Source organism: Salvelinus sp. IW2-2015, linkage group LG19 (assembly GCF_002910315.2).
Source record: "Salvelinus sp. IW2-2015 linkage group LG19, ASM291031v2, whole genome shotgun sequence".
NCBI lineage: Eukaryota > Metazoa > Chordata > Actinopteri > Salmoniformes > Salmonidae > Salvelinus > Salvelinus sp. IW2-2015.
Window position 1 is genome coordinate 12,893,222 of NC_036859.1, and position 15,023 is coordinate 12,908,244.

Genomic DNA, 15,023 nt, shown 5'->3' on the forward strand with positions numbered 1-15,023 from the left:
CTGTACTTTACTATTTATATTTTTGACTACTTTTACTTTTACTTCACTACATTCCTTAAGAAAATATTGTTCTTTTTACATTTTCCTTGACACCCAAAAGTACTCGTTACATTTTGAATGCTTAGCAGGACAGGAAAAGAGTCAAATTCACGCACTTATCAAGAGAACATCCCTGGTCATCCCTGCTGCCTCTGATCTGGCGGACTCACTAAACACACATGCTTCGTTGTAAATGATGTCTGAATGTTGGAGTGTGCCCGTGGCTTTCCGTCCAAACAAGAAAATGCTGCCATCTGGTTTGCTAAATGTAAGGAATTTGAAATAATTTATACATTTACTTTTGATACTTAAGTATATTTTCAACCAAATACTTTTAGACTTTTACTCAAGTAGAATTTTCCTGGGTGACTTTTACTTTTACTTGCGTCATTTTCTATTAAGGTATCTTTTCTTTTACTCAAGTATGACAGTTGGGTACTTTTTCCACCGCTGCTCATAAAACACTGCAAACTAGCCATTTTTGGACCAGTGCTTGACAAAGGTAACAACATATCTTGAGAGAAATAGGCACTATAATAAAGCATTTCTCCTACTGGGCTACTCATCCACAGAACAGGACGGCTATGGGTGACAGCCTACATTATACATTTAATAACACTTGAGAACCAAGTCTTAACTGCGAGAACCAAGTCTTAAACCCGTTTGCTACATTAGAAAAAACATTACTGTGCTGTATAATACAAGTGACAACCAAAGTATTTTCCTGCATGACTTGAATACATGCAGTGAGTGTTTTCCCCGTACCTGTTCCCAAGTTCTTGAAAGAATACTAGTGTACGATAATCATTTCCTTGCCTGTCAATGTTGGTAATGCTTGGCATTTCAAATGAGAAACGATACCGATCCCTGTCTCGACTAAAACTCTACCACTCACTTTAATCAGGGCTGCAACTGGTGTTGATATTGAGAGGATAGAATAAGACCATTGTGTTGTAAGTTGTTGTTATATTAGGTTGTTAGTTGATAGATCAAACAAACAACTGTTTTAACTCCATCCTGCCTCAATCAGTGTGTGTGTGTGTGTGTGTGTGTGTGTGTGTGTGTGTGTGTGTGTGTGTGTGTGTGTGTGTGTGTGTGTGTGTGTGTGTGTGTGTGTGTGTGTGTGTGTGTGTGTGTGTGTGTGTGTGTGAGAGAGAGAGAGAGAGAGAGTATCATATGCAATTAAAATCCTTGTTCAAATAGACTTGTGAGAGTCACTCAGCTATGAACTGTTTGAACAGATGAAATGATGTGTATACACACTTTGGGTGGAGAATGTTGTCTTTTGTTGGAATTTTCTCTGGAAGGGAATCCCCTTCAAGCCCCCCCCCCCTCTCACTCCCCTCAGCTTCTATGTGAGGTGTGTAAAATAGGGATGAAGTCAGACCATATAAATGAAATTCAAGCAGAAAATGACGTTTTCTTGTTTCTGTTCCACCATCTCTATTTGAGATTAAGTTAACCGAAGAAGAAGCACCCATATTGTACTCAAAAAATTTTCATCCTTGTATTATTCAGCTGTCATATCATGAAGCTAGTGGATTCTCTGTCTCCACACTGTTGCACTGTGACCCTGGGATTAGTTGCCAGTAGTCAAGGGTAGAGGATGAGCAGAGAGGAGCATGGAGAGGTAATGGAGAGGAGAGGGGGAAGAGGAAAAAGAGAGGGGGGGTCTAAACCTGTCAACTGGGTTTGGAAAAGACTGATGTTTACTAGAGTGGGATGTGGGGTTAGTTGGGGCAATTGCTTTTAATAAACTCTTGAGCCAGTTGTTACATTGATGGAGAAGGCTTGAGCTCAAGTAGGTGGGTAATGATAGGGGTTCACAGTCCCTGGCCTCATTGTGGTGTAAATACCTCCACATCACCCCCATGGCTTCTCTCCCTCCTTGTCTAAATTGCAGGGGCACTGGGTGGAAAGGGGAGGTGGGGAGAGAGGCAGCCGGGCCAGGCTACTCTTTGGGTCTGGGGGGGCTTTAGTAAATCATTTTGATTGGATTAAGGTCAGTGAAGCCCTTAAAAACGTGAGAGGTCAAAGTGGTTGGATTAAGTGTCTTTGTCAGGGTCCGGGGAGAGTGACTGGCGGGGCTCAGGGTCTTTTGATAGGGCTTAGTAAGGGAGAAGTTTCTCATTTCATTTGCTTTGATTGATGCTTGTATTTGTCTGTGCATCGGGTCCATTGTCCCCCGGCAAGGCTAGTGTCTGTTCTGTTTGTCTGCTGAGCAGACGGATGTGTGTTTGTTTCCTCCTTAGGCTTTTTTATTGGGAGAAAGGCTGAAAGGAACCATAGGCCTCAAAAGCTTTGCACCTATCTGTTAGTTAGCCTATTAATACCAATCCCTTGTCTTAACCAGTTTATTGGCAGGCATCCCCCTGAACAGCTTCCAGGCAAAGCTGAGGAAAGAGCAGGACTCAAGTTTGCTCCATCAGATACATAACCTACTGTATATGGCATCACTTAGGTAGGGAAAGGATGACTGAAGGCAAATATGTGTGATTTAGAATGGATTTATACACTGAGGTTACAAAACATTAGGAACATCTTCCTAATATTGAGTTGTAACCCCTTCTACCCGCAGAACAGCCTCAATTTGTCAGGGCATAGACTCTACAAGGTGTCAAAAGCGTTCCACAGGGATGCTGGCCCATGTTGATTCCCATGCTTCACATTGACTGGATGTGCTTTGGGTGGTAGACCATTCTTGATATACACATGGAACTGTTGAGCGTTAAAAACTGCAGCGTTGCAGTTCTTGACACACTCAAACCGGTGCGTCTGGCACCTACTATCATACCCCCTTCAAAGGCACCTAAATCTTTTGTCTTGCCCATTCATCCTCAAATCCTTGCCCAATCACCCTCAAGCCAGACAATCTATGTCTTCATTGTCTCAAGGCTTGAAAATCCTTCTTTAACCTGTCTCCTCTCCTTCATCTACACTGATTGAAGTGGATTTAAGGTGACATCAGTAAGGGATTAAAGCTTTCACCTGGATTCACCTGGTCAGTCTATGTCATGGAAATGCTTTGTACACTCAGTGTATGACAGAAGAATACACTTATTTGAATAGACACACAGGTTATAAAATGCCCTGAAACACTGAGTGAGTTATTGCTGGTTCTGGCAACAACCCGTTGTACTGATCACACCCTCTCACTATCTCTCCTTTTGTTCAGTACACATCAAACAAACAGTATCATGCAGATGTGCTGTTATGCAAACGTTCTACATAGTATCCGGGTCTATTCGGTTTTGGGACGAGTTTTCCTTGGTGTTTTCCATCATTTGTTTACATGAATGCATGTGGAACCATCCCTATCCGAGAAGCATGACAGAGATTATGGGCAGCCAGTTATCTTAAACTGGAGCTCTTCCTGAGGTCTCTTCGTCTCTTTCACTCTGTCGCTCTCTCTCTCTCTCTCCCTCTCTCTCTCTCTCTCTCTCACGCTCTCTCCCTCTCTCTCTCACGCTCTCTCCCTCTCTCTCTCGTCACGGCTCTCTCCTCTCTCGGCGTTCTCTCTCACTCTCGCTTCTCTGTTCTCTCTCTCTCTCTCTCTCTCTCTCTCTCTCTCTCTCTCTCTCTCTCTTCTCTCTCTCTCTCTCTCTCTCTCTCTCTCTCTCTCTCTCTCTCTCTCTCTCTCTCTCTCTCTCTCTCTCTCTCTCTTCTCTCTCTCTCTCTCTCTTCTCCTCTCGCTCTCTTCTTCTCTTCTCCCACTCGCCGCCGCCCTGCCCTTTGTCACAGGGCCTAGCATACCTCCAGGCTATGTCTGCGTCAGCACTCATTAATTTACATTAACCAAAGTGTCAAAACATGTGCCGCTGGAATCTGTCTGTGATGAAAGGGGAGGCAAACTGTGCAGGTGTTCTCTGTGTGTGTGTGTGTGTGTGTGTGTGCGTGCGTCGGACAGGACAGGGACATTCGTTGGAGAGCTTGTTTGGCACACTTGGAGTAGGAGAAGTAGCCAAACCCTAGCCTAGTGTGACTGATAGAGTTGCTTAGAACAGGGAAGGCCAACAAGAGTGGACAGACAGTCACACGAACACAGACACAAAAGCTCAGTCTCACAGGTATAAACATGCACTGTTAGTCACACCAGTGGATTAAATGGATGAAAAAGATATTGAGTGTCTTTCTGATAGGCTAGGTCTCCATTATGTAATACCTGTAAGTGAATATGATATGGACTCACAATTAGCAATAATATGTGGTACTGTCCCGATTGTGAATTATAGTTCAGGTAGTCATTTCACAGTTGGACTTTATAGTACTGCAATACTCTCGGGAATAATGTGCCACTGACAACCATAGTCACAAGATTTGGAGAATCAGGATATCTTTACTTGATTGATGGACTGATATATAAAAAATAACTGTCTTAGATGGAAAATAAAGGGCAGTGCATCTGCTTCTATATTCTAGGTGTTCAAATTTCAATGCGTTCAAATGATGCACTTTATATGCTTCTCCTAGGTGCTTAATGCCTCAACTAAACCAAGCAGTGAAAAGGTCAGTCAGGGAATTCAGGTTATGACCCCTGACCTCAGGATGAGAAAGTGTTACAGTTTAGGATGTGCTAAGAGGGCCCTGCTTTTCATAAAGTGCATGTTTCTCCATGCTGGGGGAGGTGAGGTTAGCGCACCATAATATCATTAACTCTGGCTAAGAAAGAAAGAATGGGTGTGGTAAATGGAGTTGATGGGGGGACCTTAGCCCCGCACCCCACTGGGCGCTGCTCGGAGCACAATATCTCCGCAACCATGAGATTAAGCCGGGAGAGAAAGCGCTTTTCCCCATTCACACGCCCTTTAGATTGTTTTATTAAACCATTTGAATAGGGATTTCCCAGTCTGCCGACATGCGGGGTCTGGCCAACGCATAGTTCTCTGTTGCTATGACTTAACTTGGTCCCCACTAATCACTGGCAAGGGCAGATTTCATATAAAATATCTGGGGCCATTGTGGGGCTAACGCAGTGTGACAGTGGCAACACAATAGGGGATTCAGCCCCCCAGCAGGTCGTTGGGACCACTTGCCATGCCAGGGTCCGGCAAACTATGATAGGGGGGGTCACAAGTAATCAGTCCACTTAGGCTGGGCACCCCCCGACACATTCTGTTCCAGGTAAGCCCTGGTCTGTCCCACCCACCACCCACCCCTAGATGTCAGGACCTAGTTCTTTTTTCTCTGTCTCTCCTTCTTTTTCTCATCTTGTCCCCAGAGATCTTATTTTCCTTTCTTTTGGTCTCATCCCTCCATTTCTCCCTCCTCTCTCCCCCTTTCTTTGCTCCGCGGCATCATTGTCAGTATGCCGTAAGGGTTTGACCCGTGGTTTATTGGCTTCCTGATAATAAAATAGAAAAGACACCCTCCCAAGCTTTAGACCATTCATACCTCCAACTACCAGCCACCACCTAGTGACTGCTTCAGGGTAATGGAATAAGAAGACGGTCACCATTAACTGTGCTGTCATTTGTAAAGTTCTATCTGTCCGTTTCAAAGGAAGACATTTTCTGATGGGGTTCAAGCAAATAGATTATGCCTTTATTCTGTTTTTATTCTGTTTTCCCCCCATCCGCGGCGTATATATATCACACAATTTTAAAACATTATGAGCAAGGAGCTGCGAAGGATATTAGAGATACTGGGGATAAGGTTGGGTAACACTTCTTTGGATAGTCCATCTATAGATACTCAATAAACTCTCAGTAACATGTCAACTGGACTATAGACGTTCAACTAATCTATACTAGACTGTTAAGTCGTCCTCATCCTTCCCGTCCGAAATAGTTTGTGCATATATTATGACGACACTTTGGTCACATTTTGTGACACATTTTGGTATTAGGTTCGTTTTTTTTAATGATGTTCGTGCACACCCCAAATTCTTTTGGAGTACTTCGGTAGCCGAAGTCTACGCCCCTTCATCGGTCATTGGTCAACAGTAGGGATTCTTCAATGAAGTGATTGTTGTCGTTTAATGATAGACGACTCGTTTTCATGCACATTTTTTCACTTCAGAAATACTGCACCAAACATCTTAGTTAAATGAAAAATCGCACGACTAACATCTACTGGGCAAAACATCAAAATTAATGACAGATTTCTTGACTTATTTACGATTAATTCTGARTATTTTGAGGAAGTGTATACTGGCTACAGCGTCTCAAGATGGACAAAATACCATTGGCACTTTTTTCAATTTAAATATAATAAATCTTGTTTTTCAAGCGAAGGTCTTTTAAGGGAGTGTGCGTGCACGCTCATTCGGTTCGCCTAGCTGAGTTCGTCTAGGCACCAGCCGAACCGAAGCATGCGGAAGCCTTTAGTTTCAATGCTGAGATGCGACATCCCAGAGTAAACTATAATAGTGCTTGGTACAGTCCTGCTAAGGGAGGGTGTGATGGAGAATGGATGCCAGTAAACCTCTGTTGCATCATTGTTCTTAATGCCCCTTATTCCTCAAACTGGTTGAAACCTGCAGCCTGGGAGGAGCTCACACAGTACCTACTCCCCATAGTCATTTACTTATCTCTCTCTCACTCTCCCCCCCAACTTGTTCACTCTTTCTCTCCCTCTCCAACTCCCTCCCTTTTTCTCTCTCTTTTTTCCGTTTCTTGTCCAACTCTCTCACTCTTTCTCTCATTTTCCCTCCCGTCATCCTTTTGCTCTCCTTTTCCCTGTTCCTCTCGCTCTCTTCCCCTTTACTACCCTCTCTCCCTGGCTGTCTCTCTGTTCTTGTCATTGTGCAAGACCATACAAGACCTAAGCACATATATCCAGGGAATCCTTCCTGTCATAAGGGATCCTGTAAAAATCAGGGACAGTGGAACGTCAACGAGACCTCAGTGAAACATTGCACCTCATATTAAATGGTTATAGTTTGACATGTACGACACATCCCTGAACCTTCCCCCTCTCTCTCTCTCTTTCTCTCTCTCTCTCTCTCTCTCCTCTTTCTCCCTGTTGTGTCTCGGCTTAGTCTTATAGTGTGAGGCCATTTTCCTAACCTTTCAAAAGCTTAATTGAGTCTGTTAATTATAGTCCTGTCAGGCCTGTCTCTTCCTCTCATCTCCCTGGAAGTTTCTGATGATGAGTCATCAGTAAACTATGTCAGACAGACAGAGACCTCCCTCCCTCTATCGCTTGCTCTCTCCCTCCCTCTCTCACCACACGCACACACACCCAAGACAGATGACTGTCCTTGATTGCTCAAGCAGATCAGATTGGATTGGATTGAAGTGTATTGGCATGCCAATCAACATAGTCATACATTGCAGATGTCTATGACACTGTCTATGGAATGTGTATGGATCGGAGCTTGATGGAGCATTGTTTCACGAACAAGCGTGGCCTAATGATTACGTAAATGGAATATTTGCCTTGGTAGGGTTGATGTGTGACATTTACAGTATTATATAGTATTATACAGGACAGTACAGAAAAGTAGCAGGTGCCAGCATCATCGTTCGGTAGACACTGATCTGAATTCCTACGTGCTTTTTGAGATACATTAATGGGTACATTCCAGCAAAGTTATTGGTAACAATTTATCATTATATGCGCTGCCATGGTTTCAGATGTATGGACCTGTATGTAAACCATATAGATGTAGGATCTTAATTTGAGCTGGTTTGCTACCGCAGGAAAATAATCCTTCAGCAACAGGAAATGTGGATTTGTCACGATCCTCTTCCTGAAAATGACTGGACCAAAGCGCAGCGTCGTACGTGTTCATGATATTTTATTAAATCAGAACACTAGAACAAAAATGACAAAGAGAAAAATGAACAGTTCTGTAAGGTAAGTAAAACTATACAGAAAACAACTACCCACAAAACACAGGTAGGAAAAGGCTGCCTAAGTCTGATTACCAATCAGAGACAACGATAGACAGCTGCCTCTGATTGAGAACCACACCCGGCCAAACACAAAGAAATAGAAAACATAGAAATAAAGAAACTAGAATGCCCACCCTAGTCACACCCTGGCCTAACCAAAATAGAGAATAAAAGCCTCTCTATGGCCAGGGCGTGACAGGATTATTATGATGGACATTGATGGACATTTATGATGGACATTTAATGGACATGTTTGTAGGGGTTGATACATTTCTCATCAGGGCAAATCAAGTCTGAAATTTCAAAGTGGAAATTGCAAACTTTAGAAGACTTTTTAAAACTGAAATACACTACAATTTTGCATTTCCTGCTTTGTGGGAAAATTTGCAGCCACAAAAGAGTGATCAAATTTAGATCCTACATCTGTATGAACTATACTCATTCACAAACAGAGATCCTTCACACAAGAACTGAGCTGCTTACAAGCAGCGCTGCGTAAAGACCTATGTGGTTGTTCACGTCTGTAAGAATGCACCCATACGATAGAAATATAAATCTGACATCTACTTCTCCCTCTCTTTACAGCCACGCGTGAGTCAGCATTCGTTCATGCCATCGCATCAGCTGGTGTGGCGTTCGCGGTGACACGGTCCTGTGCAGAGGGTTCGGCCACCATCTGTGGTTGTGACACGCGCCACAAGGGTCCGCCCGGCGAGGGCTGGAAGTGGGGCGGCTGCAGCGAGGACGTGGAGTTCGGCAGTATGGTGTCCCGGGAGTTTGCAGACGCCCGTGAGAACCGGCCCGATGCGCGCTCCGCCATGAACCGCCACAACAACGAGGCGGGACGAACAGTAAGACATTTTCTCTCTCTCTCTCTCTCTCTGCATCACTGATAATATCAGCCTTATGGATTAAACATCCATATAGATCCCCAAGTGTTAGTTAGACTTAACATTCATTAAAATAATTGCATCCCTGCGTCTATCTCTCCCTCAGTCTCTGAATGACAACATGTTTCTGAAGTGTAAGTGCCACGGCCTGTCCGGCAGCTGTGAGGTGAAGACGTGCTGGTGGTCCCAGCCTGCCTTCAGAGTGATTGGAGACTACATGAAGGACAAGTACGACAGTGCTTCAGAGATGGTGGTGGAGAAGCACAAGGAGTCCCGTGGCTGGGTGGAGACGTTGAGAAGCAAGTACAACTTCTTCAAACCACCCACGGAGCGAGACCTGGTCTACTACGAGAGCTCGCCCAACTTCTGCGAACCCAACCCAGAAACAGGCTCGTTCGGGACACGCGATCGCACCTGTAACTTGACGTCGCACGGCATCGACGGCTGCGATTTGCTGTGCTGTGGCCGGGGACACAACACCCAGACGGAGAAACGGAAGGAGAAGTGCCACTGTATCTTCCATTGGTGCTGCTACGTCAGCTGCCAGGAGTGTGTTCGAGTCTACGATGTTCACACCTGCAAATAGATAGGGCCTCTGGCACCACTCTTTCCGCACCTCACCCCAATTTTTTTTTTTAAGACTTCAACATATAAAACAAGAAGCTACTGTACGAGTCGGGCTCAGAGAACTTGAGAGGCTTTGATTTGACTTTGATCAAGCGTTAACCGACTCAGCTTTAGTACAGTCAGCTAATAGGCAAAAAAATATAGCCGCCTGTCATGTGATGCAGTGGATTCAGCCTCAGTCTTAGAATGCTGAGGTAGTTCTAGAACACAGAGGTGCACCCATGGAGGCTCCATTCAGACAAACAACATGATGATGTTGATGATGTTGATGAACACCATCTCATCGATAGAGGCAAAAGAGGAGACCATTACAGAGTGGGCTGATTGTCGTCAAGGAGGGACTTCAAGTGATTTCCAGAAAGGTGTTTCAAGGTATTGGTTTCCTGAGACAAGAAAAGAGAACTGTAGGTTTTATACTGGCTATATAAACTGTGCTGTTAACAAGCACCATATTGGTGAATTATCTGTGTACTCTGTGTCGTCACCTTCATGTAGAGCAGAACAGCACTGTCTAAACCTTTGGGACACCATACAATCTATGATGAACATGTCATATTTTTCTATTCCCACTAGATAGGCCAGCAGCAAAGTAAAAATTGGCTATATTGTAAAAATGTATGAAAACAAAATGTATATTTTTTATCTTAATTCAAGGTTACGGTTAGGCATAAGGTTAGCAGCATGGTTAAAGTTAGGGTTAGGTTCAGATTTAAAATCAGATTTGAGGAAGATAAATGGTAGAAATTGGACTTTGCCGCTTGCCCAGATAGTGACAACAGTATTTTTCTAAATATTCTGTGGTACTCTCTGCTCGCCACCCTCATGGTGTTATTTTTTTAATAAAATGCGTATGAGTTTATATATCTACAAAAAACAACATTTCTGAGCTATGTTCTCAACTTTGTATTACCATAACCAGGTTTCCATCCAACCTTTTTATTTGCTTAAAGTTCATGTCGGATATAAAAATGTAATGAAAGGCCTGATGGAAACAGCACATTTGCCGGTAAACTTTCCAAATGTCGACAAAACAAAATACTTTAGACAATGTGCAAACTTTTTGTGTTGCTAAAATTAATGATGCAAAGAAATGGCAGTGGAAATGCTTTTATCTTGGAGACACGCGATGACTTGTTGTGTGGTCCTCCCAATACGACTTGGAAAAGAATGCCATTTATTAGGCTTCAGATTAAATAAATTATGATGAACTTCACAGGGGGGTGAAAGCGCACCGTGATGAGCTTGATGCTCCTTTCCAATAAATATCAAGATACTTATTCTGGTGACATGATGATCGATGCTTGGCTACCGTTTGACAAATAAAAATAATCTGCTATTTTGTCCGTAATAATCTCATCATGTAGGCTATACCCACATTGTATCTGCGAGCTGTTGGCTAGAGCACACGTGCCAATACCAGAGTAGGCACATTCGCTATATAACGCAACATTTTTTGTGACAAAACGATCAGTAGAGTTGAAAATGTGATGGAAACCCATTTAACTTGTATGGGAATTCAACCACGAGAGTATGTTTTATGTGTACTATGTCATCACGTACAGACTTTTATCTGCAACAAGTSAATTTGATGGAAACACATATCTGGTGGGAAAATTTGCATATTTTATTTATGCATATTTTAGAATATTCYCATGAAAATCTGTCATCAATTGGATGGAAACCTAGCTATTGATACACTCAAGAGCACATGTTCTACTCAACATTTGTGGTATTTAAGTGGTAACTAACTTTTCGACTGAGTGAATGGGATTTTTTATGTTAAATATAGATCTAGTGTTAACTTGTTACTAATGTTGGGGTTAGAATGCAATTGTACCTAAGTGAATGTTGTTTTTCCATTTCATGTATTCTCAAATCCTCTGGCTTTTTTTATCTGTGGTATTAATTGGGATTATTCTGATCTCAAAAAGCCCATGAGCACAAATCAACCAAACAACAGGTTTYAAATTAAGAATATTAAGAAAGCATTGACGTTTATCCCTATACATTGTAATATAAATGTCTCATCGGAACTTTGCTACAAGAGGTTTGGCCACAGTACGGTCGATGATAAAACAAAGTATAGCCCAAAGACAAATTACTTTCAGCTGGAGGAGCATGAGGTGGTCAGTCTAAAGTGAGTTTGAAAGTTCAGCACTTGTGTCTAGTTGAAGAGTACGAAGCTTATTCTCCTCGTTTTTATCAGTGTTAGTAACGTTCACCGAAACACAGTGTGTATATCACCACGTGACCTGGTGCAGACAAACCCATGCTATTTAGTGTTTGAGAATGAACGTTTGTGAAAGGGAATTGCCCACTAGAATAATTCCGTTTTTTTTGTTATGCCCATGAATGCACGTATGCTATGTTATCTGTAAGCTATTACTTATTGTAATCTGAAATGCTCCTCAGCGTATACTTTGTATGTCATGAACAGCAATCTGATGGCAAGTGGTAACCCAGATGCAGTTGCTGTAAAAAAATGACCAAAAACTGTGTATCTGATTCTGATTCCTGGCTTATTCTTTCTCCTCCAACCATAGAAATAGCAGCATCACTGAAACTATCAAGACTTTCCCCTTTGTATGCTGCTAATTATTAACATGTATGTATGTACCGTGCCTTCAGAAAGTATTCATATCTCTTGACTTATTCCACATTTTGTTGTGTTACAGTTTGAATTATAAATATATATTTTTTCTCACCCATCTACACACAATACCCAATAATGACAAAGTGAAAATATATGTTTTAAATATAGCAAATTTAATGAAAATGAAATACAGAATTATCTAATTTCCATAAGTATTRACACCCCTGAGTCAATACATGTTATAATCACCTTTGGCAGCGATTACAGCTGTGAGTCTTTCTGGGTAAGTCTCTAAGAGCTTTGCACACCTGGATTGTACAATATTTGCCCATCATTTTTTTCAACATTCTTCAAGCTCTGTCAAATTGAATGTTGATCATTGCTAGAAACAAATATTTTCGGGACTTGCCATAGAATTTCAAGCAGATTTAAGTCAAAATTGTAAATCGGCCACTGAGGAACATTCACTGTCTTCTTGGTAAGCATCTCCAATGTAGATTTGGCCTTGTGCTTTTAGGTTATTGTCCGACTGAAAGGTGAATTCATCTCCCAGTGTCTGTTGGAAAGCAGACTGAATCAAAGGCGAGTTCAACATGGCTTCTGTTTGCAGGGAACATGTTGCCAGAGTAACAATTTCAGTTGAACGATTTTAATGAACATTCAAAAATGTTATGGTGAAATATCAAACAGCTACTTTTTGTAATGATTACTYTGGCCTTTTAGCGACAATATTCAACCTGAAAACGACTTAGCTATTCCTACTAAATATAGTAGAAATTATACATGGCCTCTTCATTATTTTAGAAACAGACACTTATGTTGAAACAGACACTTATGTTCGCCGCACACTATCTTCTCAGACTGTTAGCTAACGTTAGCGAATGGTCGCGGCTAACACAAAACAAATGGAATATGTCAGCTAACGTTAGCCAACATTTGCAAACTATTTCCCTTGTTGAATACACCACAGCCTTTCCTCTAGGAAAACCACRATGCTTGAAAATATGCAGAGTGGTACTCAGTAATGTGTTGTGTTGGATTTYCCCCAAACATAACARTTTGTATTCAGTAGAAAAAGTTAACTGCTTTGCCTCATTTCCTGCAGTATTACTTTAGTGCCTTGTTGCAAACAGGATGCATGTTTTGGAATATTTTTATTCTGTACAGGCTTCCTTCTTTTCACTCTGTCAATTAGGTTAGCATTGTGGAGTAACTACAATGTTGTTGATCAATGCTCAGTTTTCCACTATCACAGCCATTAAACTCTGTAACTGTTTTAAAGTCACCATTGGCCTCATGGTGAAATCCCTGAGTGGTTTCTTTCCTCTCCAGCAACTGAGTTAGGAACGACGCCTGTATCTTTGTAGTGACTGGGTGTGACTGGGTGTATTGATACACCATCCAAAGTGTACTTAATAACTTCACCATGCTTCACCAAGGGGTTGGATACTCATTGGCTCTAGACATTTCAGCTCTTCATTTTGAATGAATTGGTAAAAAAATATATATAATATTCCACTTTGACTTTATGTGGTATTGTATGTGACAAACAAATCTCAATTTAATCCATTTCAAATTCAGGCTGTAACACAACAAAATGTGGAAAAGATCAAGCGGTGAGAATACTTTCATAAGGAACTGTATGTTTATGTATGTTATTKTTCTTTCTATGAAAGAAAGTGTTTAGACTTAGTTTGAACAACAATGTGAAGTTTTCTACTAATTAATTCATTTTGCATATAGACAGCATAGACATGTATGTACATTAACCAAATAGACATATTTTGATAAGTATTGTTTGCTATTCTTTGTTTTGGTTGGGGAATCATGTATTGACTGGTCCAACTGTTGATTCACAATTATGTAGAGCATTTGCTTAGATGAACTACTCATTGCTTGGACAAATCTGACACCTGTTTCACAGGTCTACTGTACATCAGTACACCTATATCATGTGAGATCAAATGCAAAATAATATTCATACCTTTTGCAGAACAAAAATTACATTACTGAACCTTAAATCAGGAGTTATGAAGACCATAAGGAGCAAAGAACTTCAGCAATAGTGTTGCTGGTTCCAGAAGCTCCTGAGAAATAGTAAAGGTTGATGGTTAATGAAATAGTCAACTATATATTTTCTGTCTCAGGCATGTGTAGCTCTCACCATGTCCATCTTCCATAGACTTAGACATTCCTCATACATTGACCCTATCACGGTTCACATTATATGACTTTTTGACTATGATAAACTACTGAGCAACCATTGTTGATACCAGATGTGCTTTTCTGCATTTATATTTCATTTAATGTTTTGTCTGTCTGTCTGTCTGTCTGTCTGTCTGTCTGTCTGTCTGTCTGTCTGTCTGTCTGTCTGTCTGTCTGTCTGTCTGTCTGTCTGTCTGTCTGTCTGTCTGTCTGTCTGTCTGTCTGTCTGTCTGTCTGTCTGTCTGTCTGTCTGTCTGTGTAAACAATTTGCTGATGTTATAAACGTTTTCTTATGGTCTTTAAATCCAAAGTTTTGTACAAATTAGTTTTTGTGTTTTTATGGATTTCTAAAGTCTGATGTTTTTATGATTATTTATTTTACCGTAAATGTATATATTAGTAAGTAAGAGTATATATTTGCAGATAAAATCCTTTTTCGAGACAGTGTTGTTACTTGTAGCACTGTAACAGTTTTACCTCAATGTCTGTTTTAAAACTGATTGTACACAGGATACTGTTTGTCCTATTGTCTGTACTAGATTGATAGATGTTAACTTTATAATAACATAATAAAACAACATAAAAACTACAAACATGGAGTCACTTTAAATTCATTTTTTTCTATATAGGCCTAGTCTCATAGGATACACATTTCCATGCAGAATGATTGGTAACAGTATGGGTGGGGTACTTCCATGTCACCATCCTCTTTCCATCAACCACAAACGTGTTTACAGTGAACAAAAAAAAATATATGTAACGTCGGTGGTCTCGACGTTGAAATAAAAGATCCCAGAAATGTTCCATATGCACAAAAAGCTTATTTCTCTC

The 15,023-nt window shown here is 41.3% G+C and overlaps 1 protein-coding gene across 1 annotated transcript in view; it reads left to right on the forward strand.

Moving 5' to 3' along the window:
- The window catches only part of LOC111979496 (protein Wnt-3a), a 33,104-nt gene extending 18,342 nt beyond the window's left edge, over positions 1-14,762 (forward strand). Inside the window, exons 3-4 of the mRNA XM_024010082.3 lie at positions 8,463-8,728; positions 8,874-14,762. Of these exons, the coding sequence (XP_023865850.1) occupies positions 8,463-8,728; positions 8,874-9,353 (746 nt within the window). The 3' untranslated portion in view covers positions 9,354-14,762. The remainder of the gene's footprint in view (positions 1-8,462; positions 8,729-8,873) is intronic.
- The last annotated feature ends 261 nt before the right edge of the window (positions 14,763-15,023 follow it).